Source organism: Oxyura jamaicensis, chromosome 1, assembly GCF_011077185.1.
Source record: "Oxyura jamaicensis isolate SHBP4307 breed ruddy duck chromosome 1, BPBGC_Ojam_1.0, whole genome shotgun sequence".
Taxonomy (NCBI): domain Eukaryota; kingdom Metazoa; phylum Chordata; class Aves; order Anseriformes; family Anatidae; genus Oxyura; species Oxyura jamaicensis.
The window spans coordinates 124,738,797-124,761,957 of NC_048893.1; the positions used below are offsets into that span (position 1 = coordinate 124,738,797).

General features: G+C 47.4%; 1 protein-coding gene across 3 annotated transcripts in view; it reads right to left on the reverse strand.

Moving 5' to 3' along the window:
• NHS (NHS actin remodeling regulator) overlaps nucleotides 1-17,621 on the reverse strand; it is a 246,257-nt gene extending 228,636 nt beyond the window's left edge. For all 3 annotated transcript variants that reach the window (XM_035325074.1, XM_035325148.1, XM_035324993.1), the window contains exon 1: nucleotides 17,014-17,621. In XM_035325074.1, the coding sequence (XP_035180965.1) occupies nucleotides 17,014-17,344 (331 nt within the window). In that variant the 5' untranslated portion in view covers nucleotides 17,345-17,621. The remainder of the gene's footprint in view (nucleotides 1-17,013) is intronic.
• Nucleotides 17,622-23,161: the final 5,540 nt, after the last annotated feature.

The following is a 23,161-nucleotide window of genomic DNA, read 5'->3' on the forward strand; positions in this document are numbered from 1 at the left end:
GCAGCCCCTGGGGAGCAGGGAGCCGTGGCACAACCCAGGCCATATGCAACAGGACAGCTTTTGCCTCCAGAGGGCAGAAAAACGTTAATGGAGACAATAACCCAGCTTTCTGTGACTGCTCCGAGTGCCTGCTTCTTTCTGTGAGCTACCTCGGAGAGGGGAAGAAAGAAAAAAACAGAAGTGATTCATGAGGGCACGAAGCTTTGTCTGCCTGAATAATGAACTAACGGTTGGCCTTGCTGACAGCCCAGCGTCCTCTTACAATCTCATCAGCCCGTGCTTTGTTCCCAGGCCCCGCTCAGGCATCAGCTGAGGAAGTTCATCCGTCTCGGCGGTACCGAGTAATGATAGCAAGGGTTAAATACCACTTACACAGAGGTACAAAGGGCCGGTATAATTTTATGTGAGGCCAGACAGCTGGTTTGTATAATTCCAGTTTTCACAGAGCATTCTCTTTCCAACTGCTATTTCTTTCCAGTGTGTCCCCTTAAGAAAAAAAAAAAAAAAAGAAAAAAAAAAAAAAAAAAAAAAAACTTTTCCCTGTGAGTTAATCCTCTTGCTGGAGAATGCCAGCACAGCTCCAATTATCAGTGACACAATTCAAAGCTAAGTTCACTTTCAAACTCAGACCCAGGCTAAGGCTCCAAGACAAAAATTCTGACAAAAGTGCTCACCGTTGAATCATTTCAGGACAAGGTATGGATGTCGTTTTGTGCCTATTCTGCTGAGTTTTGTTGTGTGCTTCTTTTTCTTTAAACACCATTGCTCTACCTTTCTAAGAGCTCCCAGATAAGAACATCTGTTTTTAAATAATCTCAGTGCTGCTCTGGAGTTTCTACAGTGTGCAGTGACATAATCAGCTGCTTTTTATTAACTTGGTTGTTTGTGCAACAGCATTGGTGAATGTTCATCCATTCATCGCTGCACATCAAGCAGCTGGGGCAGATCCAGTAGCAAGAGTGTTCAGTGTTTGCCAATTCTGATACATCAGCACTAACTAGCAGCTAAATTATGCTTCTCTTGCCTGAGTAGGCAGGCACTGAAGACAAACACACATGCACTTGTTTACTGAATCATCTTTCCTAAGATGTAGAGACATGTTAACAGCTAAAAAAGTGAGCTGAAAACTAAGTGAACATTCAAGGTGCAGGTGAATGCCCCTTCCCTTTCCTCCCTTGTCTCCAAGATTCCCCCAAATCATGGGAAAGTAGCCTTTTCCAGGGATACCCCAGCAACACAAGTACAGGGTGGAGCTGACCCATAATGACTCCTGTAAACAGATTTTACACTATCACGCACAGCTTTGCAAAGCTTTGAAATACCATCCTGGAAGCTACTGGGATTTCTCATGGAGCATCAGCCAAATCTTGCAAGGAGCTGAGGGGAGGGGGCAGAGCAAAGCAGGGTCCCAGACTGATTACTTGCTGCATACTCCTCATATCAGCTCACTACTTGAAGCCCTTGGTACATGACCTCCCATTGAGGACAGAGTGAGGACACTGGATGTCACTCTCCAACCCACAGTGCAGGGCAGAAGCAACACCCAAAACCACAGGCCCAGGGTATGCCACAGCAGCCCTCAGGGTCCAGAACTGAACAGTTTCATCTTCTCAGCCATGTGTGTTACCACAAGGGAGAAAGCCCCTTCACTGAGCTTGGTCTGACTGACAGCCTACAAAAGGCAAATGGGGTCTGTCTTCTCTGCAAGTCTTCATAACAGCTCAGAGCAGTGGAATTGGTGCCTATCCTCTCAGAGGCTAAATGAAAAAGAATGGTGCTTGAAGCTTTTAATCATGGCACCTTGAGCTCATAAATGCTTCAAAGACTGGATTATAGAGGGGTACACAAAAGAAGTAGAAAATCCCATAGAGTCAGGTCTGATCTCTGGGACTGTACACTTTGTAACTACCCCTCTGAAAGCACTATCCTGTCTGATCTGATCTGATTTTGACTCTCTGCAATGACTGGATGTGGACATGCTGCTTGGCTGCTGTGAAGAAGCTGTGTGTGATGGAGTCAGGGGGTGCTTCAGCAAAAGGCAGGTCTCAATTTGTCCTACAGTGCCTGATGATCTTATGGATTAAAAGCAGTTTTGAAATGTCTGGACCAAAGCACTATTGCTGTCCCTGCTGGAACCAAAAGCACCTTGTAATCATGTCACAAAATGGTTAGTTTTATAACAAGCCCTCCCCTCCAACAACCTCCCAGTGTGAATCCAAGAATGGGGAACTCCACGCACCCCCCCCACCAAAATGAACAAAGCTGTAGATCCGGGTTTAAAAGGTAAGGGGGATCTAATTACACTTTACAAGCCACCTGCAGATCTTGAGTAAACGACTATTTAATTGAATCATTCTTCTGAAATTTTCTTTAAAAAAAAAAAAAAAAAAAAAAAAAAAGAAAGAAAGAAAGATACTGACTCATTATGGTTTCTTTGATCCTTTCCAACACAAGCAACCATATGAAGAAAGCAATTTTCCTTCCCTGGGTCCTCCCCTATTTGTTTCCTGCAGTGTCAACCTGCTCCAGCAGCCAGTCCCGGCTCCTTCCACAACACTGCTCACCCTGCCCTTGCTCTCTGTTAAAGACACAGCAGTTCTGATTAAGCACCATCAGCACTACTGGGGAGGCACGCCTGCTGTCATGGCTGGGTAAGCCAAAACGATTTCTAATTTCTACCTGGTCATGGACAAGAACTACCATGGCAAGACATCGTTTGTGACTTCCCCAGCCTCTTCAAGGACTTTGGTTGAGAGCTGACACCTAATGCAACCCGCTCTGGCCAGCACTGCTCAGGAATTCCAAACAAATTCAATGTTCCCAAGTCCTTTTATGCTGTAGCATTTCCTTCTTGAGAGCCTTCATAGATATATGATCATTTAAATATTCTTCTGCTGGTGAATGGTACCTACACTGCCTCTGCTGTGCTTATGAACTATAGAAGAAAAGGAAATATTAGCTTAATAATGCAGTAAGGTGATGGTACCAAAGCAAAGCTACAGCTTTCCATAACATTAGATTTACTATGTTAAGCTCTTAATACTGTGAAAGATTAGCAATGACAGACTCTGTTGTAGACTAGCAAAAGCTATCTGCACTTCTTGCAACTTTCACATTAATCACATTTAAACATGCTGCTAACAGATGGGCATCGTGGAGTGCTAGGTCTCTCACAAGCCAGTATTAACAAAAAGCATGCCTAGGAAATCTTGTGGCTCCTACAGATCAGAGAGATTGTATATGCATGCACTTTATTACTGGTTTTGTTGTATATTATCTGTGATTATTAGAAAAGCTCAAGTTAAATAGATGACAGACTTCAGTATGCGTGAGTGGGAAGGCAATGGGTCTGGGGGGAGAAGAATCAAAATAAGACCACCCACACAAAATTTCTCCAAGTCCATACTTCACGTGCACGATGATGATTTTTCCACCACACAGGGAAAGCCTTAGATATCGCACTGCGAGTTTTCCTCTGACACCACTACCCGCACAAACCTTCTCCCAAAGCCCACGCACAGTCCCAAGCTGTGAAAAGTGCAATGCCAGACACCAGCCTGGTTGGACAGGTAATGAAAATCCATCCTCCCCTTTCATTAGAGCAGATGTCGAGCTCAGTTGGCTCTTTCTGACTGAAGTTGAGAGCGCACCTGTAGAGAACTGCAACATTAGCACTCGGCAGCCAGATAGAACACATCAGACATTTATTAAACTTCCCAGCACCGTTTTTTAATTAAACCAAGTCCCACGGTACAACCTCATCTTTACATGACTGTAATTAACCAGGACATGCTGTCTGTAATGTAAGAAAGCTCGCTCTCTATGATCCAAGCCTCAAAAGAAAGATTGGTAACTGCAAAAACTTCAGTCCAACTTCAGGTTGATCCTCAAGGGGAAAAATCTGTGGCTCTCAGCAACAAGAAATCCTGCTTACTGAAGGAGGAATGGAATACCCCACCTAGAGGTATTACCTTCATCAGGTAGAATGGCATCAACACCTGGAAGCATTTGTCCATGAAGGACCAAAGCATTCTTGATGTGGAAAATTCTCAGCCCCACAAATTGCTCACTGTTGACAAAACGAGCCTGGGTACCTGCACAGCATCCACCACCAGAAAGCCCAGCCCGACTCATCCTCATTCCTTGCGTGATATCACCCCTGAGGAGAAGGGATGGGCCTGCCACAGAGCTGAGGAACTGAGGCCTACAGAGCCCGTGGCAGTACTCACGCTTCACTCTATGGTGTTTAACACGAGTTAAGGGACTCATCCAAGCATGAGATCTGTAAACTTTCTCTGATCAACAGCAAGAGACAAACCCACCTTACAATGGGATGGATTGCCTAACATTTAGAGTGATGGAAAACTGCCCTGGCAGTAAAAACAGAGGGGAGGCGCTGGTCACCTGAGCTGGCTCTTCTAGGGTTCATGCAACTGCTCTAATACACTCTTTCTTCCTTTTTTTCTTTTTTTTTTTTTTTTTGTAATTATCTCCCTGCTATGAATACACAACATAATCCACAGTAACATTATGGAAAAAAAATAATTATTGCCCTAACTTTAATGTTTCTTCAGCAGAAACTGAGGGAACAGAAGAGGAGGGTACTTAGGGACCAACAGGCAATCTCCTTTTGATGCAGCTTTTTCAGGAGGAGTATGATCTCCAGATTCAGGCCCATTCTAAGTTGAGGCCAGAAATATCTGAGCTATTTTAAACAACCCATATTGTGTCATGCAGCTCCTGCAAACACAGCTTCAGTGAGTGGTCTTTTCAGGAGGGCAGACGGCTTCCTCACCCATGCCGCCTAGATGCCAGCTCCCCTCCCACACAACCTCGCTGGCACAGCACCTTTGGAGGCTGAGCTATACTAAGGCAGGGCAACATTGCTGCCTGTGAACATTGTGCAGGGGGGCCTGTTGCCTCAGAAAGCTCCTATGTTGCAAAGATAAAGCCAGTGAGAAACATCAGCTGCTCAGCACCCCCAAAGCTGTGAAGTGGCATGTCAAGAAAGGGGAGGTGGGAGACATTTCCCTTGCTGTAAAATGGCATAGGAAAGCAGGAAGGAAAAAGGGTGCAGGACACCAGACAGACCTCTGTCCTGGTTTCCCCATCAGTATGAAACCAGGCTCCTCAGACCCCAAACTCACAATGACACCTGCAGAGTCACATTCTGGTGCCCACAGGGTGCTTGGGAAGGAGAGCAAAAGCACGGGACTTCCAGGGAGGGTGGCTCAGGGGACACAACTGACAACCACAGCTCCAAAACACAGCAGAAAAAAGGCTGGACAGATCTGAAAGAAAAAATCAGGTAGGTTTTCACATAGCTCTACAAGATTGTAAAATGTTCCTGTGGTGCCAGGAGGACATGAAGTAGCAGAGAGAGAGTTCTATATTACGCAAAAGAAAATGTTCTTGGTATATAATTTAACATCCTCATACCCAAGTACTATGGTCTGAAAGAAAAAACAAAAACTACTTTGACACAGCAGATATATCTTGGACTAAGAAGTACTGAAGTGTTGGCCAAAGTTTGACTCAGCCAGCTCCAGCCTCCAGTACTAGAGCATTTAATTATGTTATCCAGCATTCAGCTCTAGGGATCTGTCCATCTGGCTCATGCCACTAGAATCAAGAAGCCGCAGAAGAACAGACTGCAGCAAACAAGGTCAGCATGTGCCAACTTCTACAGAGACATATTTAAACAGGCCCAAGATTGGACTGTCTCAAAAGGGAACAGAGGCAGAGGAGACATTTCTATGAAACAGTGAATATGAGTATACAGCATTCATTCAGAGAACCTGCAAACTACACTGTAGACTTGCACCACTTTACTTTTCACTTTCCCATCTGTTCTCTTCAAAGCATTAATTTCATGAACTAGGCTGAGGTTTTCTACATTTTCGTTATTCAGTCCTCGCTGTAATAGAGCAGGGGCAATTGATTCAAAAGCAAAGGCAAGTCAGAACAGTAAGAACAAAAAAAACAGCATCATTCCCACATCCCCAAGCAAGATGTACCCCACTTCTGGGGAAGGATCACCCATTACATCCAGATGAAGAGTTTGCATTAATAACACAACAAACTCTCAAAGCCAGACTAATCTTCCAGTGTGAGAGGACAGGAAGGAAAGGAAGTGAACTCCACCACAAGATGCTATTGGACACAAAGTCAAAAAGGCAAAGAATGAGACACATCAGTTACCTTTGATTATTAACTTTGTAATAAGGGCTATATTACTGAATATTTTCCCCATGTTTTCAACACATTGCTGCTGATATAGCCTTAAAATTCTTCTCCCCTCTATTAAGCTTTTCTAAGCTCAATGACCAATGTTATCTTGCCCAAATTTTCCACTCATCTTCCTCCTTTACCTCTGTATATAGATAGATAGATTAAATGGTGTTTCTCTTCCAGTGACACACAGAATTTTGAGGAAGAAGATGCTGTCCAAACCTCTTCAGTTGCAACTATTGTTGGGAAAGGTCTGCACGCTGGTTCATTTTATGGCAACAGAATCTTTTAGTCTCAGTCCAAGATGCCGCTTGTCAGGTCAGACCTACGGCCAATCAGCAAGTGAAATTCCAGAAAGGAAAAAAATAATCTCTCTGAGCTGCAATATTTTGCACTTCCCTCTCATTTCCTTTAACGAATTGCCATTCTGATGGGTTCTTCAGCACAGCACCTAGGAACAAGCAGGTAAATGAAAAATACTTCTAATCTACATTAATAATTTGTGTTAAGTTCCACTTGGACAGTTTCACAAATGAACAGCCACATTATACATGTGGAAGGTAGCTGTAATGTATTTGCTCACTTGCAGACCCAACACTCCTCAAACAGGGGTGCTGCTCGTTTCCACACTGTACCAGCAGGCAGATGATTTTATCATTGGATCTGATACAGAGCTGCCCTGTGAATTTTGCATGTATTCACAGAGGTCCCTAAAAATGCCTACGGTGCAATCTGGGTAAATAGCCTGTGTTGCATGTATACTTTAAACAGGCAGCCAAGCATCAACAGGGACCCTGAGCACAGGTCCTGCAGCTCAAGTACAGGATCACCGCAAGGCTGAGGCTGGCAGGGCCCTCTGGGCTCACCTGCTCCAAGCCCTGCCCAAGCAGGGACACCCAGAGCAGGATGCCCAGGGCCAGGGCCTGGAGGTTTTGGAGATCTCCAAGGAGGAGACCCCACAGCTCTCTGGGCAGCCTGTGATAGTAGGAGGTATCCCTGTCCATGGCAGAGGGGCTGGAACTGGATGGTGTTTAAGTTCCCTTCCAGCCCAAGCCATTCTGTGATTCTGTGATCTGTGTTCCCACAAGCAGTGCTTTGCCACTCTTGCTCCAAAGGGATGGCTCACAAGCTCTGGGTACCAATTCACACCAGCTGAGCTGCCACTTCCTCACAGTGACAGAGAGCTAACAGCAGACATTCAGGTTAGCCTACTAGTTCTCCATTAGAAGATTTTGTCCATAACACAGCTTTTCTGTCCTCTGCCTGGGCACCAAGCTGCATCAAGCCTGTGGGAGCTACAACAGCGGCCAAAAAATATTGCTTAAATCATGAAGTAGTGATACTTATTTTAGGCTATTAGCAGTGTAATGACAAGATGATTGCCACAAAATATACTTCAGCTAGAGTGCAATTTCAAAGTAAAGGAACTTAAAACAGTGATTTTAATGTGCTAGCCACAATGAATGCATTTATAATGTCTATTAAAAGCAGGTTATGTTTGGGGATGGTGGTTAATTAAATATTAGCAGGTTATCAGCAGTTTATTAACTGAACAAGACAGCACCACATTAAAGATAATCAATAGAGAATAAACCACAGCCACAAGAATTAATACTGCTCATTCTCACAGTTAGAGGGGCTTGCCTTTACTGTTAAGATGGAGGTAAACAGTGAAGGCACAGGTGCATCCTTAGTGAAAACACCATGAAAAAAGGAGCAAAATATAGGATGACCCAAAAGGAAAGTCATTCAAGGCATAAGCCGTGTCCTTAAAGAAAGAAAGAAAAAAAAAAAAAAAAAAGACTAAAATTGGAAAGAAATAATCAGTAATTCTAGAGGGGAAAGAGGAACACGAACAAGCAGTTTTGCAAGCAGCGGAACTAATGAAGCCTGGTTTTCTCCCGCTTTTATGTTGTACAGAGGACCGACTTTCACACTGAAGAAAATGTGAGCTCCAACTGGAGCACTTTTTTTTTTTTTTTTTTTTAATCGGGTTGGAACATTTATAGTGGATTCCTTCCCTGTGGATTTTCTGGTGTCTAATAAAGAACAAGCCCATCCTTCAAATGCAGCAGCAATTCTGTTCTCTCCTTTACCTAGCAGCCTCTTTTATGGTTCCTACCCTGTGGCAATGTAGTTGAGCTTGTAGTTGAATAACAGATACAAAATTTCAGAATGGCTGCTGCGAGATACATAGGTATGCCCACCTCCTCCCCTGTTACACACTCACAGAGCGTGCTATCCCTTAATTTGTGTTTCAGAAAGAAACCAGGCTAAAAACTGTGTTGTCAGAATAATCCATCCTACAGGGAAAATTCAGCTTTGGCGGCTGTGTGCAAGACTTCATGCAATCTGCTGGGGAGACCAAGACTTAAGGTTCAATCAGGGAAATGGAGTTGAGCAGTACCCTCTCCTTGGACCCATTTTGATTTGCATGGAAAGCGTTTAATCATAATTAGTCTCTCACTTAGCTTAAAATTAATTCTCCCCTTATCATATCTCACTAAATACCAGCCACAGTGAAATGCGTACCGTGTTACAAAAAGTGTGCCTCTCAGCATTGCAGCAAGCTACCGCTGCCTATCCGGATCACCATCAGTAAGATCTCATCTCTGCAATCACAGGCAGTCACAAACTGGAGAGAACAGTGCTTGGTAGTAGCTTTTTTGAAAACAAAACCAAAACACACAGGCAAAACGGAGCATCCACAGAGAAACCAGTTTTGCCTTTAAAGTAGTCCAAAGCCTGTGCCAAGAGAGGAATTTTTCAATGCACCCCACACAATTCATTCCCCAAAGTGACTTGCTTGGTTCACAGCTCCGAGGAGAAGGATCAGCACCTTCTCCCCTTAGCGTGCCCTCCCTTCAGGCCAGCTTAAAGGTCTTTTCAAACATCAGCAAGCTAACAAAAAAACTTTGAGAAGGCAGGGGAAAAGCTGTGGAGGCCCGAGCGAGCTATGCATATTTATAGCACAAACACACCGCCCCATGCTCATTCTCCTTAATCACATGCACACGCTAGCAAGACAGCTCCTCCGAACTTTCTCAGGGACTCAGCCCGAGTGGCTATAGCTCAAAGTCCAACTGCCTCCGCGGCGGAAAAGAAAGGGAAAACCACAGTGGCTTTGTAAGAATTACAGTGATCCCATTAAAAAAAATAAAAATAAAAATAAAAAAAATAAAAAAATGCTTTTCTCTGCTGGGAATTAGCATGGCAGTGCCAGGCAGCACTCATTGAATCTAGCAGCATTTCAAGCGCACAACTCCTGGTGTAATTAAACCATGAGCTTAATTAGGCTCCCGTCACTATTGCTTTCTTCCTGCCTACAGCCAAGAAGGTATAAGAAAAGATTGTCCAATACAGATACTGCAATTTAAAGTCTCAAGTTAAGAACACAGTGGGTGTATATCTCGTATAAAATCTACCCTAAAAACATGCCAGTTTTTAAACTAAGCAGCGCATTAGAAGCAGTTAGATATAATGAAAATGGAAATGGAAAGTATTCTGGGGAGATGCTTCAGCTAAAAACAGCACGCGCTGTATGCTATCTTTTATTTTAATCATGCTCTAAGCCCTGCCTTTTTGAACTTTTTAGAAATTCCGCTATCTCCCTTTGCAGTTACTTACATATTGGTATATAAATTCAAAGACGAGAAGCAATTAGGAATGAAGCTAAGTCTCCCTCTCTTGATGCTAATACATCAAAGGAAGTGAAAAACTCCCCCCCCCCCCCCCACGCACACTCAGTAACACAGAGAGCTTCTGCTCTTCACAGCCTAATAGCTTGAGTAGCTCCAGTGGAGAGTCTGATGTCAGATTCCAATTACATGGAGATGCCAAGTGATTGGAAAGAGCAGCTTTTGAAAATCCCAGCTCTCTGATTCAGAAGACCACACAGCTGCGCAGAGATGCTTTTAAAATGTGTGTCTGTATTATTCCCATGAGCTGGTTGTATTTTCTCCCCACTTTGGGCATCGTAACGTTGCTTCTAGGAGTTCCTCGTGGGTCTCTGATTTGGGTGTCACACACCTAGGTGTGTGTGAAGGGCATGTGTCAGATTAGGGGCTCTTCAAACAGCCAGTGCTACCCCACTGAACAAGAAGAGCAGTTGAGTGGCACCGTTACACCAGGTATTTATACTTGCTTCCTGCAAATCGTCCCTTCAGTCCAAGGACACTTGAGAATTATGCAATAGGGTTTTTGGAAACACTCCAGGCCCTTCATCTTTCATAAAGGGAAACCACCATCTTTTATGTATGTGAATAAACAGGTGAATGACCTTCCCATGTCCTCAGTAAGTTATCAGAGCCTGCTTGTTTCTTAGTCTCCAGATCTCCCCCGTATCAGCAGGGGAACCAACCGAAAGTGGGAACGTCTCTGCTGATTTCACCGAACACTCGTCTCACATCTCCATATACATTAAACTATAAAAGATCCAAAACAGAAGCAGGGAGTTTTAAAGGGGCTGTGGGAAGTATTCATGTTATGTCATCAGACCCACAGTAAGTGCAAGCATCTTACCGGCCTGGTTCCATTTCTCTGCAGTCTTACTCCTGGCTAAATGAGACCTCATTGGTCTTAAAGATTTGAGTTATTTCCACCAGGATTTCAAAAAACACACTGGAGACCCTTGTTTGGTGCTGGAGTATGGGCCAGAAGGAAGTTCCATTAATGGCTGTGATACCGCACAGCTCTATGGCTGCACTGAGGCGGGATTCCAGCTTTGGCTATAACTGGATATCAGGTATTTTGTCCAGAAGGCTCTCCATCTAGCAACAAAGTCCTCAAACATTTCAAATCTCTTACATCAGTTTAAGTATTGTTTGTGGGATGGAAAGCAACTACAGCAAGGTAAAGGCCTTCTATACCACACCGGCAGAAGACCAAGTAAATGCAATGCAGCAAAATTCCTGAAGATTTACATCTGTTTAACAGGGAATGGCTTCAGAGGAAAACCACAGCCACCTGCTGTTCATCTGTTACCAGGCTGTGCCAGATAAAGGTTAGCGAGTCTACCTGAGCACGGAGCTCTCGGAGCCTTTCCACTGATGGTCCCACTGACCTCAAGAGGACAAAGGGTCTTATACTCTGCTTTCATCTGCAAAGATGCCAGAGTCTGCTTTACACCAGTCAGCGTGACAGGGTGACAACAGCTTCGAAAGCACTATGTCTCTGCCAAAGAGACCTGACAAATTTCCTCCCCTTATGTCCTATCACGTACTAAATGGATGAGAAAAATCTCTCAGCCCCAGGCTCCGTACGGTCGGTCGTGCTCTCGTGTAAAAGGTTTTCTATCACCACTCTGTAAACAAAGATAAGGAATCTTTTTCCTAACTGACGGCGCTCTATCTAATGTCATGGGCAAGGTACAAATGGGATGCTTAAGTTAGCAGGTTTTTCCTCCTACTTTTCTTTGTTGTTCTGACAGTAGTACAAGGTAAACAGGAAAACCAATGGTTTGGCCTCCCACTCCTGCAGACTCTGCTAACTTGACACCAAGCCCCTGCATTTAGAAGAAGCCAAGCACTCAGGAAATTATCCAACTTTCCCACACCCACAACCCGGGCTATTTGCATTAATGGAGAAAGTACAGTCAAGTGCACCAGACAGTAGAGCTCTATGAAATAAGCAAATAAGCAACAGCAAGCACAAAACAAAACAAAACAAAAAGCACCAACAAAAATCCCCAAAACAAAAAACACACCTGGCAAAAAAAAATAAAAATAAAAAATGAAAAGGACAAATGAAGAGGCTGTGTCATTCAATTTGGATGGATGCAGGACACAAAGCTGAAGGCAATTGATTACTACATCCATCGTACAATTCTGTTTTTCTTCGGAGGCTTTATTATGCACCCAATGAAGATTTGCCAGTGAATATGATTTCAATGTACAAAGAGAGCTGTGAATACATTCTCATGCTTCATGTTCCCAAACCATGTTAGTGCATACTTCTGAAAGTGTAGCTACCCTTAGACATACGCTTATGCACTATAAAGCACTACAACACAGGCTTAAAGGAAACTAGAAATCTGCTCTCATTTGTTTCCAGCTGTATCATAGATGCTTTTGTGTAAATGTACCCAACCTGTGGGGGTCTACAGTTGTGCCTCAGCACAATAGGAAATCCATACAATGGCAACTGCACTTTGAATTCCCTGGGAATTTGTGAAGCTGGGATAAAGTGCAGCACTTACCTACCCAAGCTGTACTTGCTTCTTTTTTCTTCCAATGGGGCACCTACTCTTAAAGTCTGTGTACCCTCCTGAAGATCTCTGCAAGTGTGACCACCGGCAGTTAGCCTGGGGTGGCCTTATGATGGAACCAGGGTGCAGGTTTCTAGGCTCAGCTGCAACTGAGGTTTCGGTGCATTAAGCCAAGGAGGAGGAAAGGCATTATCTGCTGAGCTTTGGATCCAACATACGTTTTGTAGAAATGGTAGAACTGCAGCAGAAAGCAAATCAGAACTTTGCAATTGATTAAACATTTCCCTGCAGTGCTCACAACCCGAACAGAGGAGCATTAGTGCGTAAAAAATAAAATAAACAAACACCACCACCACAAGAATCTAAAAATCCCAAAGAAACATACCAAAAGCAAAAGTGAAACTAGCCAGACTGTTCCCAGTAACCGACTTCAATGAAATAGAATAAATTAATGCAGAGCCTAAAATGATAAAGACCCAGATCACAGCTGTCCCTTTTATCTCAGTGCAGTCACTTCTGTAAAGAAGAAAAAAGTACTGGGGAGCTCGCCGCAGAGGTGTGGGGACCTCTGAGGGACACAGTAACACGGGGGATGCCCGCCCTCCTAAACAGCCGAATTACTAAATGTGAGCACATAGGAAAATCAGGAATGGAAAAGTGGTGCAATGAAGATACAACAGGCAACTGCTGGAAAGGATACGGCCTTCAGAAAGATTTGCTTCTGGTAACACATGGGTGCTTTCAGAAGAAAAGCCTGGAATGCATGGAATTCTCTGGGATGCCAGGGTGCAAACACGATCTTGTTAACCAGGGCTTGAAAATCTGCTGCCCAGTCACTATTGATTATTCAGAAAGCAAGACAGCTTACATCATCAGTTTCTGAGAAGTACTGTATTCCACTCAGACTGCCAGATCTGGAGGAATCATCTCTCCAAGTGCAGACAGAGGCAGTCAGTCCCAAGTACACACACGAATCCAGCACTTCCACGGTTCGGCGTCACCACGATTATGAAACTAATATCACACTGCTCATTCCTCTTGCCGTTAATAAGAAAACTCGAAGCAACAGCAAGACTGACAACAGTCATGTTATTCCCACATGGTTCTGCTTTAGAAGCAGACCTTGGAGCTGATTGTGATGAAAAGCAGCAAAGTACTTAGAGCGGCAGAAGGGCAAAGCAGTTAGTTCAGGAGCTGAGCAGGAAAACATTTCTCACCCTTGTTTCTCTTCCAGTCAGAGGGTGGGAAAGGATTCATATTTGCAAGATGCTAGCTGGCCAGAGGCTTGTAAGAAAGATGAAAGGACCAGCAGCATCTGGGAAGGCAGGGGCGAGGGACCTGGAGTTTTTGAAGATGACCTGCTTGTGACTGCCCAGAATCAGCCTTTTATTGTGCCTGACAAAATCTCTAATCACACTTTCTGAACAGTGCCAGAGCCAAAAGAGCAACACATAGGTAAATCCCTCCAACAGCAGCTCAGCAAAGCACTTCAAGCAGTTTTCTTAAAGCAAAGCATACCCAGTCTTGCAAATCTTTACCACTTCAATAGCACCAAATCTGAGAATGGTAAGCCCTCAGGAAAACAACAGCCACGGTGATAAACATTGCTAGAAAAATGCCGTTATTAATTCATTTCAATTTTCTGCTAATATTCCCTAGACCCAACGTCAGTGTTTTATTTGAATGCAACAATACATAATTTCTGATGTAAAATACGCCATTAGTACATGAAATTGTACAATACGCTATTTTCAAGAGAGCTCCTTTCCTGACCTCCTTCCCCTTGGTATCATGTCTGTTATTGACACGGACCGGATCAGGCTAAGGAATCCCCTCTGTAACCACTGGCTCCATTAGCTGCTGGGATGGATCTGGCCCATTGTTTCCTTTTCCTCTCCCAGACCATCCCTTCATCACAAGGGAAACTCAGAATCCAGCTGGCTTACGAGGCGCGGAGAAAAAGGCCTTCGAATGTCACGGCTCAGTATCTAGGGCACGTCTGGTAGCATTACTCTCAAATCGCTGTGCTGCAGTCGGCGTTATAACGCCAAGAATGTCTCACTGTGGCGAGATAGCCCAGTAGTTGGCAACCGAGAACTTAAAAAACGTACATGTGGGCCGTGCTGCTGTTGTCCTAACACGCCAGTACGCAGCACCTCGGTAAATACGCCGAGCAGCCTGGCATCTCCAAGCTCCAGGTACGCAACAAGTTCAGTGGCACCGTCACAGACAGGACACGGGTGCCTACCGCCACCTCGCTCCATGCGGCATGAGCCCAAATCTCCAGTCGGTTCCAAGTTCGTCTTAGATGTGGTACTCGGACCCAACAACCAAAAGGCAGCCCAGAAGCCACCTCACCATCCCCGTGTTTGCTGCTGGATGTAGAAATCAGCATGCCTTCATGTGAGGCTGGTAAGGTAAGGCAGACCTGAGCTTGCTCTGTTGCTTTGAAGAGAACAAATGGGTCCTGTGACTGGAGTGAAAAGCTGCCAGGAATGAAATGTGTAGGCACTTCATGCTTAAAACAAACATTAGCATAGTTTTGCTGAAAGTAACAATGAAGGAGGAGGTGTCAGCCTAGGAAGGAGAAAGCATGCTCTCGTTACACGCCACGGCAAGGATGGGCAGCTTCCTGCCAGGCAGCTCTATCAGGCCCTTGGGAGCACAGAGCAGACTGCAGGCCAAACGGAGCAGCTGCTGTGGACATGTATGGATTTGGAGGATGCGAGGAGAAGACTTGCAGCACGGTGCAGCTCAGCTCCAGGTTCCCGGCTGCGATGTTCAGCTGCAGCACTGTGCAAGTGCAGCTGTCCTGGTCCAGCACCGGGTGGGGAATAAAAGCAGCTGGAGCGTGCGGCAACTTGAGCAGCCGTGCTCACGGGGTGGGTGAGGAGACTGCCACGCTTCGAGCACGTGCAGCACAGTGCAATAAGGACCGGGCGATGTGCCTCTGAGCAGCTGCACAGCTGGAGGCAGGACGCACACCTACGGGAGGATAGGCAGCGGCACACAGCAGCGCTGTGCAGGAGCCCCCGGCTAGCCAGCCCGAGGGATATCTGCAGCAAGAGCAGTGGCACTGCACTGCACGCTGTGCTGCATGCAGGGGAGAGGAGAAGCAGCAGCCAGACCGCGGGAGATCATGACCAGAAGTGAAGGATTTAAAGGAAAACAGAAAATGAGCAGAGATGCGGATTCTGCATTTACCATCAGAGGGGTAAAGCCAGGCTCTCCAATTAAGCGCATGACATAGCTGTGCTGTAATGCCACGGTTTTGCACCGTGATCTGAAAACAAGCCGCACTTGCACAACCCACAAAGAAAAACAGCCGTATGGATTAGACGGGCTAAGCTCTGCTCTCGCTTACATTAGTATGTGCGCGCAGCTACTCGGCTCCAAAGACTTGCAGATGAGAACGTGATACGAGGAGTTTCATTTCCTCAGACTGTTCCCTCACCACACCGGCCAGCCCTCCTGCTCACCGCAGTTCCCAATCACAGCCCAGCTCTCTCCTCTGACTGCACACTAGTTCTGAAACCACTGAAAGCCTCCGTCGGGCTGACCTGTAGTTGATGTATGTTAACATATCATCAGCAAAGTCACCGCGCAGCTGCCAAGGATCTAGTTCAAACAGCTCCGAATACTTAAGGCTTGGTTTTGTTAATCAGTACAGCTTCGCTGATCCTAGAAGAGTTACTTCTCTTCCACACCGCTCCGAAGGGAGGAAACACAGAACACGATTTTTTAAATGGCACGTTTCACTAAAACCACCTAGAAGAGGGCACGCTCTCACTTACCCCGGTGTAAACCCACCTCCCTATAACCCACCGGAGATACGCAGGATTTTGAGGGGAGTAGCAGAAGGCAAAAAAACAGAGCCAAAATCCCCTTTGAAGCCACTGCTTTTTCAAAGCCAGATATTAGGAGGGCAGGATCAGCACCGATCTGTGCCGCTCCGGACCTCCAGTACACAGCCCTACCTACGGAAAGCAGGCGTTCGCAAGCGCTTGGGAAGCGCCTGCGTCAGTGAGAGCACAAAACCATTACGCTGCTGTAAACACGAGCAATGTTCAGCAGAAATCAGCAGCTGCTAGGACTACGCAGCCTGTCACCGCTTTTACAGCCCGGGTGGAGAAGCAGCAGGATCCAAGCCCTCTTTGCTCATAACAGAAGCGGCGGATCGCACTCATCTTTCTCGTCCCCTCCCTCCTTCCCCGGCCGTTCAGGGCTACTCTTTGAACAGACACAAGTCATTAACCAAACTTCCTTATTTTACATGGCAAGCCGCGGAGAGACGAGGTGCTTTGGTCTTTGCTGCTTAGCGGGGTGGTCGTTTCTGCTTAAGACCTCAGGGTTTCGACCGGGAAGCCGGACTCACTGCGAAGGGGGCAGCATCCCTCTCGGGGATGGTGGTCCGGCCAGTAAAGGGGGGCACAGCAGATCCCCCCATCCCACCCCCCAGCCGCCTGCTCCCCATCCTCGCCCCCTCCCCGGCCGGCAGGAGCTTCTCCCCGGCGGGCAGCCCCTTCCACAAGGCTCCCTGCGAGCCGAGCCGAGCCGAGCCGAGCCGCGCTACTTACGCACTGCCTCCTGCTTGGGGTCGAGGCCGCGCACGGCCCCCTGGAGGCCGGCGATGCGGCCGTGCAGCGCCCGGACGCGGCGGTGGGTGCCCTGGATGTCAGCCTCGACCTCCTGGAAGAGGGTGCAGGCGTGCCGGGCCACGTCGGAGAGCTGCCGGAGGATCCGCGACAGGGCCACGTTGCTGACGGCGCACAGGTCCAGCACCATCAGCACCGCCGCCGCCGTCTCCTCGCCTGCCGCCCCCTGCTCCCGGGGCTCCGCCGGGGCTCCCCGGCTCTCGTCCGCCCGGCACAGCCTCTGCGGCTCCACCGTCCTCTTGGCGAAGGGCATGGCCGAGCAGCCCCGGCCGGGGTTCGCCGCCCTCCTCTCCGCTGCGCTCTGCCCCGCTCCGCGCCCCGCCGTGCGCTCAGCGCCCGCCGCCCATCGCCTGGCCGCGGCCCCGCGCGGGGCTCCGGGGCTGCGGGCGGCCGCCGGGCATCCGCCGCCGAGGGGAGCCGGGGACAGCCCCCTCCGCCTCGCCCCGCTTCGCCTCCGCCGCTCTCCCGCAGCGCCGTGCCGTGCCGCGCCGCGCCGCGCCGTCCCGCTCCGCCGCCGGGTGCGAAGGGGCGGCCCCGAAAACGCAGCCGGAGGAATCCCGCGGCCGCGAGGAGGAGCGAGGAGGCGGCGGGGCGGGGGCCGGCGCCGGGCTCGGGGCCGGAGGGGCCGCGTCGGCCGCGGGGAGGCGCTGGAGGGACCGAGCTGGGAGGTGCGGGCAGCCGGCGGCCCCCCCGCAGCACGGCCGGGGGGTCCCGGGATGGGGGAGATCGGCAGGCACCCCCCTGCCGCCCGCCGAGGGCGAGGGGAGGGTGGTGGAGCCCGCCGGGGTGCTTGAGAGGGGTGCTGAAAGCCACAAGTGCCCAGGGAGCGGGCGGGATGTCAAATCGCTATGTGATGTGGAGATACCTAATCTGCGTGATAGGTGGTATACGTGCAGAGGGGGTGCTGCGGGGAAAGATGCCGTAGGAGAACAACCACAACAGCCGCACTCCACGGTTAGGAAGGGTCAGGCTGCCTGCTTGACCCGGACTTGTCACCCTTGCACCCTTGAATCCTTACCGTGGTGAAGGACACATTACGTGACCACATGCAGCTGGCGTGCAATTACCTGTGGTCAAGCAGCCCGAGCTGCAGTCACCGCCAGCCCAGCAGCACGCACTTGCAGAGACAAACCAGAGCCGACCGAGTTTGCTGGACCCGCTGTTGGCTTCTGACATGGGCACATGGGCAGTTCGTGTGCCCTGATGCTGTGCCTAGAGTTTCTTCCCCAGGATTGTGGCTTTTAGCCCTGGTAATGGAGGGTGCTCTTGCCACCTGTGGGAGTCGCAGTGCATTAGTTATAATCCGCTGAAAGGCGTTTTCATATTTCACTTGAAGTTCATAAATGGGATAGGGAGGAGGCAGCTAAGTTTTAATGCCACAGAAAGGGCAGCAGCCATCCAAAGTGGTGTGGGATCACAAGAAAAGGACCTCAGGAGTCAAAGCTGCTGGAAGCAGCATATAGCCCTCACTGGGTGGGGATAAAAACTGGCATTTAGGGAAGCTGCTGTCAGTCGCTTATCCCACATTGCTCTCAGGCATCCCAATGAGCCCCTGGATTGGGCCATTCGTAAAAGGTGGAAGCTGAAAGAGGCAGGACTTCTGTGCCTTGCTACAGCCTCCTGGTTGCTACTGTCATCTCAGGAGGGACAGGAGCTCTCTAAGCCTCCTCGTTTCCTTTGGTGGGAACGCAGCTTCTATCTATCACTGCAGGTGCCAGGGGGTCTGGTAGTGCCCCTCCCCAGTCACACACCTATGAAGTCTTTTCCTTCAGTGATGCCAGATAGAGCTTCCTAGGCTAAAGTTACACTTCAGGAATATTCCTCAAAGTGTTCGTTCGTGAACATGCCAGCCTGGACCAACCTTCCACATCAGTAGATTTCAAGACACACTTGCAGATCTCAGAGATTGAGAAGTCAGAAAGAGTACCAGTCATGAACAAAGATAAGCTTGTGAGGCAGTTCCTCATTTCTTTATTTATTGCAGGAAAAGCCTTCTGCTGGACTGTACTGCTTTCCCGCACGTGTGTGAGCTGTATTCCCTGCCCTGGTTGCAGTGACTTCAGGTTGGGATGCTGCTGTGGATGGCATTGGCCTCACCCATAGCAGGGAAAGACTGCATGGTGTTTTACTTCAGAGACACATACGTTATGGGGGTGGAAGAGGGGGTGAAAAGGGTACAAGAAAAGTTCCTCCTTGACCTCTGACCAGTGCTGCTGTTGGTGGGCTGGCCCCTGGTCATAAAACACAGCAGCTGCTGTGCAACTTCACAGCCCCTAGCCCCATGCTAGAGCTGTGTTCACCCCCCCGGTTTGCATTTGTTGCTGACATCCTTGCTGAGGTGATTTTACAGTGAAACCAGCCATGGGATATTCATGCTGATGGAGATGGAGGGCAGGACCACTGATGGGTCGGAAGGAATCAGTGGCTCCCTGATGCAGTGCAGGAGACAGGGAGGTGGGGTTAGGCAATCTCGCCCAGTTTGGCAGGATTGCTCTGGCCTGCTGCAGTACGCCTTGCTCTGCAGTGCCAAAAAGGGAGGAGAGGCTGATGAGTGCTTCAGGCTATTGTCATTTCCTCCTCTTTCCACGGCTGTCAGGAGGATGCCTTTAGGCATCATATTAATGAAGTTGTGGCCTTTTGACCATAATGTGGCATCTGTCATCACCGATGCTAGCCCCCCTAAGTGTATCACATATTTATTCCCAGCAAAGATGTCACAGGCAGCACATTACCAAACCTGTACCCACTCAGGCTAGTGAGAAGTATCCTTGTTCAGAAACTCTCTTAGACAGGATAGCGACGTCCATTGATCACACCAAGGCCACATTAACAATAAAAGCCCATTAGCCAGGAAAGCAGCGCTGTCAGGGCAGTCTGCTGTGAGTCTGGACCTGCTCATTGAGGTCTCACAGCCCTGCCAGTTCATTTCAGCACAAACATGTTAAGACCGTGTCCAAAACAAGATTTTAGCTGGGAAATACTTCTCCTGAAGAGGCTCGCTGGGTTTGAATGGCTTAGTCAGGCAAAATGCTGGTAACTCACCTTCACACAGCATGTCCTGCATTTGCCAAAACACTTCTGTTCTGGACAGCAAGGTGATTTCCTCCTTCAGAGTCATATGGCCTTTGAAGGCAACACCGCTGATGTACTAAGGCACACTTCTTCTCACTTCTAGTTCCCACTTCCATATGACTTTACTGGCACAAACAACTATACAAGTGCTGTCACAGTAGGTGAGGGACAATGAACCTCTTCCAGGAGTTCCACATGAATAGATGTGGGCAGGTGTGAATAGTCCCTGTTCATCCTTGCCCCCACGATCTCTCACAATACTCCGAAGCACACTAATGCTGTGCAGACACTGAATTTTCTCTTGTCCATCAGGTCTGGGTGCCCGTTCTTCTCACTGCTGTTTGAGAAGAATAATTCCATGAATCCCTGTAAACCTGTTTCCTGACCCTCCTCCCGCTTCCCAGCGAGGTGTACAGACATGAGAACAGCGAGCACTTCTTGGTGTTAATCTCTCTTTCCTGTCCCATTGGATTTCTCCAGCCACACACGTGCTGTCACCAGCTTGCATTCTGAATTAATCTTGCTACTGCTTTTTCTGGTATTTGTTAATATTTATATTACCATAAACCGCTTCGCTCTTAAACCATGACCCCACCGCTTTAGTCATTGCTTTAAGTAGGAAAAATGCAGGGCCTGCAGGAGCGTGTGTACCTGTAGCAAAATGAGTAATTGGGCTCCACAAGGTGCTGCAAATCATGTTGTGCAGGCAAAACAATTAAAACCTGAAAGTTAACTCCCTTTCTTCAAACTCTCTTAATTACAGTTGTTACAGGGTTTACTTGTAATCAGAGTAGGGATGACATTTCAAGCTGAAGAGTGATTATTAAATTGATACTTTCTTTAAAATGTGCCTTAAGTCAAGGCTGACATGATAATTGAGTTTTATTACTAAGAAATGTCTGTTTTAATAAGGAAACTTCCCTATCTCCCTAGCAAGTTCATGTTAAGTGTACATCTACCGAGTGCTTTCCATCAGTACTACCTGGCATTGCGAGTCAGGAAAAAACCTCAGTGGAGCACCCCTCTGAACAGCAAATGCTGCAGTTTCCTTTGATATCAGTATTGGCTTCACATCCATACATCCTGGAAAGGGGTATTGCCTCCTAGCACTGGGAGATAACAAGGAGGAAAAAAAAACGTTGAATAAATGCCATTATCATTTATGCCTTTAAAAATATTATTGGTTAAGAATGTGCAATAAATCTAAGAAGAAATTAAAATGGAACTGTGAATTTCTGGTAAACTTCAGGGTCCCCCAGAAATAACTGTTCCAACTACTATAATATGATGACTGCACGTATCCACACCGTTATCCAAGAGAATACTCCTTCTGTGGTTGTTGGCTCAGAGAAGGAGAGCCGTGCACAGGACACTCAGTGGGAGCAAGTGGGAACATTCAGGATGATGAAAAGGTAACGAAGGTGGTTATGCCTTAAAGAAACCCTGATAAAAGAAGTGGCAGGCAAAATACTCTGTATTTGTTACAAAGAAACATAATTCACTGAAGGGAAGCATAAGGGAGAAAGATGTTTTCCTTGCAGTGAGAGCTCCATCCACCCTCTACGTTGCTCTGACTCCTTAATTACACTTGATTTGTTAGCAGTGGGGGTTTAACCTGCACATGGTGGGTATTTTCACTGTTCTCTTTAATTTTGCCTGCTGGCATCAGGCAGTTTGTGCACATCAGGCCCAGTCTGCAATCTTGATTCAGGACTCAGCTGACCTCAGCTGACACTTTGCCTGTATCAGAGCAAGAGGAGCAGCACCGATGTAGAAAAAGGAAGATTTATTGGGAACAGAAGGTGAAAACCCCATCATCCACCAATGATCATTTCTTCAATATTAACAACACGCGTTTTTACACTTCCCAGAATAATTTGGCACATGCTGATTACATGCTGAATGTGTTCTAGCTCTCTATCATGTGGTCTAAATGTGGAAGTAATTTCAAGTTTCTGTACTCTGATGTTTATCCCTCTCTTCTTTGTTTCAAACTCTTCCCTAGGGAAAAAAAAAAAAAAAAAAAAGAGAGAGAGAAAAAAAAAATAAAAATAAAGAAAGAAACCAAACCAAACCAACCAAGCAAACAAACAAAAAACCCACCATCTCACAGCTTTTGTCACCTAAACCAGACCAGTAAAAGGCCAGATCCACCCGTCATGCTCACGGTGAGGAGGTGAGGAGGAGGCTGCACTGGGAAAGGCCAGGTCAGGCTGGTGCCTCTGTGCTTCCCACTGCTTCTCCCTGAGGGAAGAACTTGAGTGTTGATGGGATGGGTGTTCGGCTCACCTGCCTCTTTCTGTGTTGTGGCATGATGTTATCTCACCCAGCCCTGGGTGCTGCTCGGGTAGCTGCACTGCATGAGTAAGCTAGCTTTGCATTTTTGAGCCAGGTAGGTCCATGTCACAGGTTTGCTTGCAAAGGCCTGTGTCAGCCATCATCCAGAGGTTTTAGGCAAGCTCCTGCCATTGGGCTCGCTCTGGTTTGGATTCCAGCACAGGTTGTCTGGGAGTGGATCAGGCGCACTTAACCTTCAGAGACTACTGCTGTAGAGCCTGTCTGGGTGTTTCAGGATCTGGCTTGGGGTTTGCAGGTCATGTTCCAGAAAGTCCATATTCCAGGAGTTAAAAAAAAAAAAAAAAGAAAAAAAGAAAAAAAAGAAAAAAGGGAGCAGATCGGATTTGAAGACCACTGGGGCAAGTAAATTCAAAAGCTCATGCTGCCCTGCACGTACTCTTTCCATCTGTATGATTTCCATTATGCATAAAAGTTTGTCTGCCAGGAGTAACTCTTTGATTCTGAAAGAAATCAAAATAACAAAAGATAAATAATAGCTTAGTAGGTGGGCTAATTCCTTCTTCCACCTCTTTGTCCACAACGGAGGCAAAAAGAGTAGCTTTACGTGCAGTGGCTTGGCAGGGCTTCCAACCCTCCTCCAGCAGAGTGGGAAGGCACCCCAACCACTGGTGATTTAACTCCTGCAGCAGAGCAGGGCTCA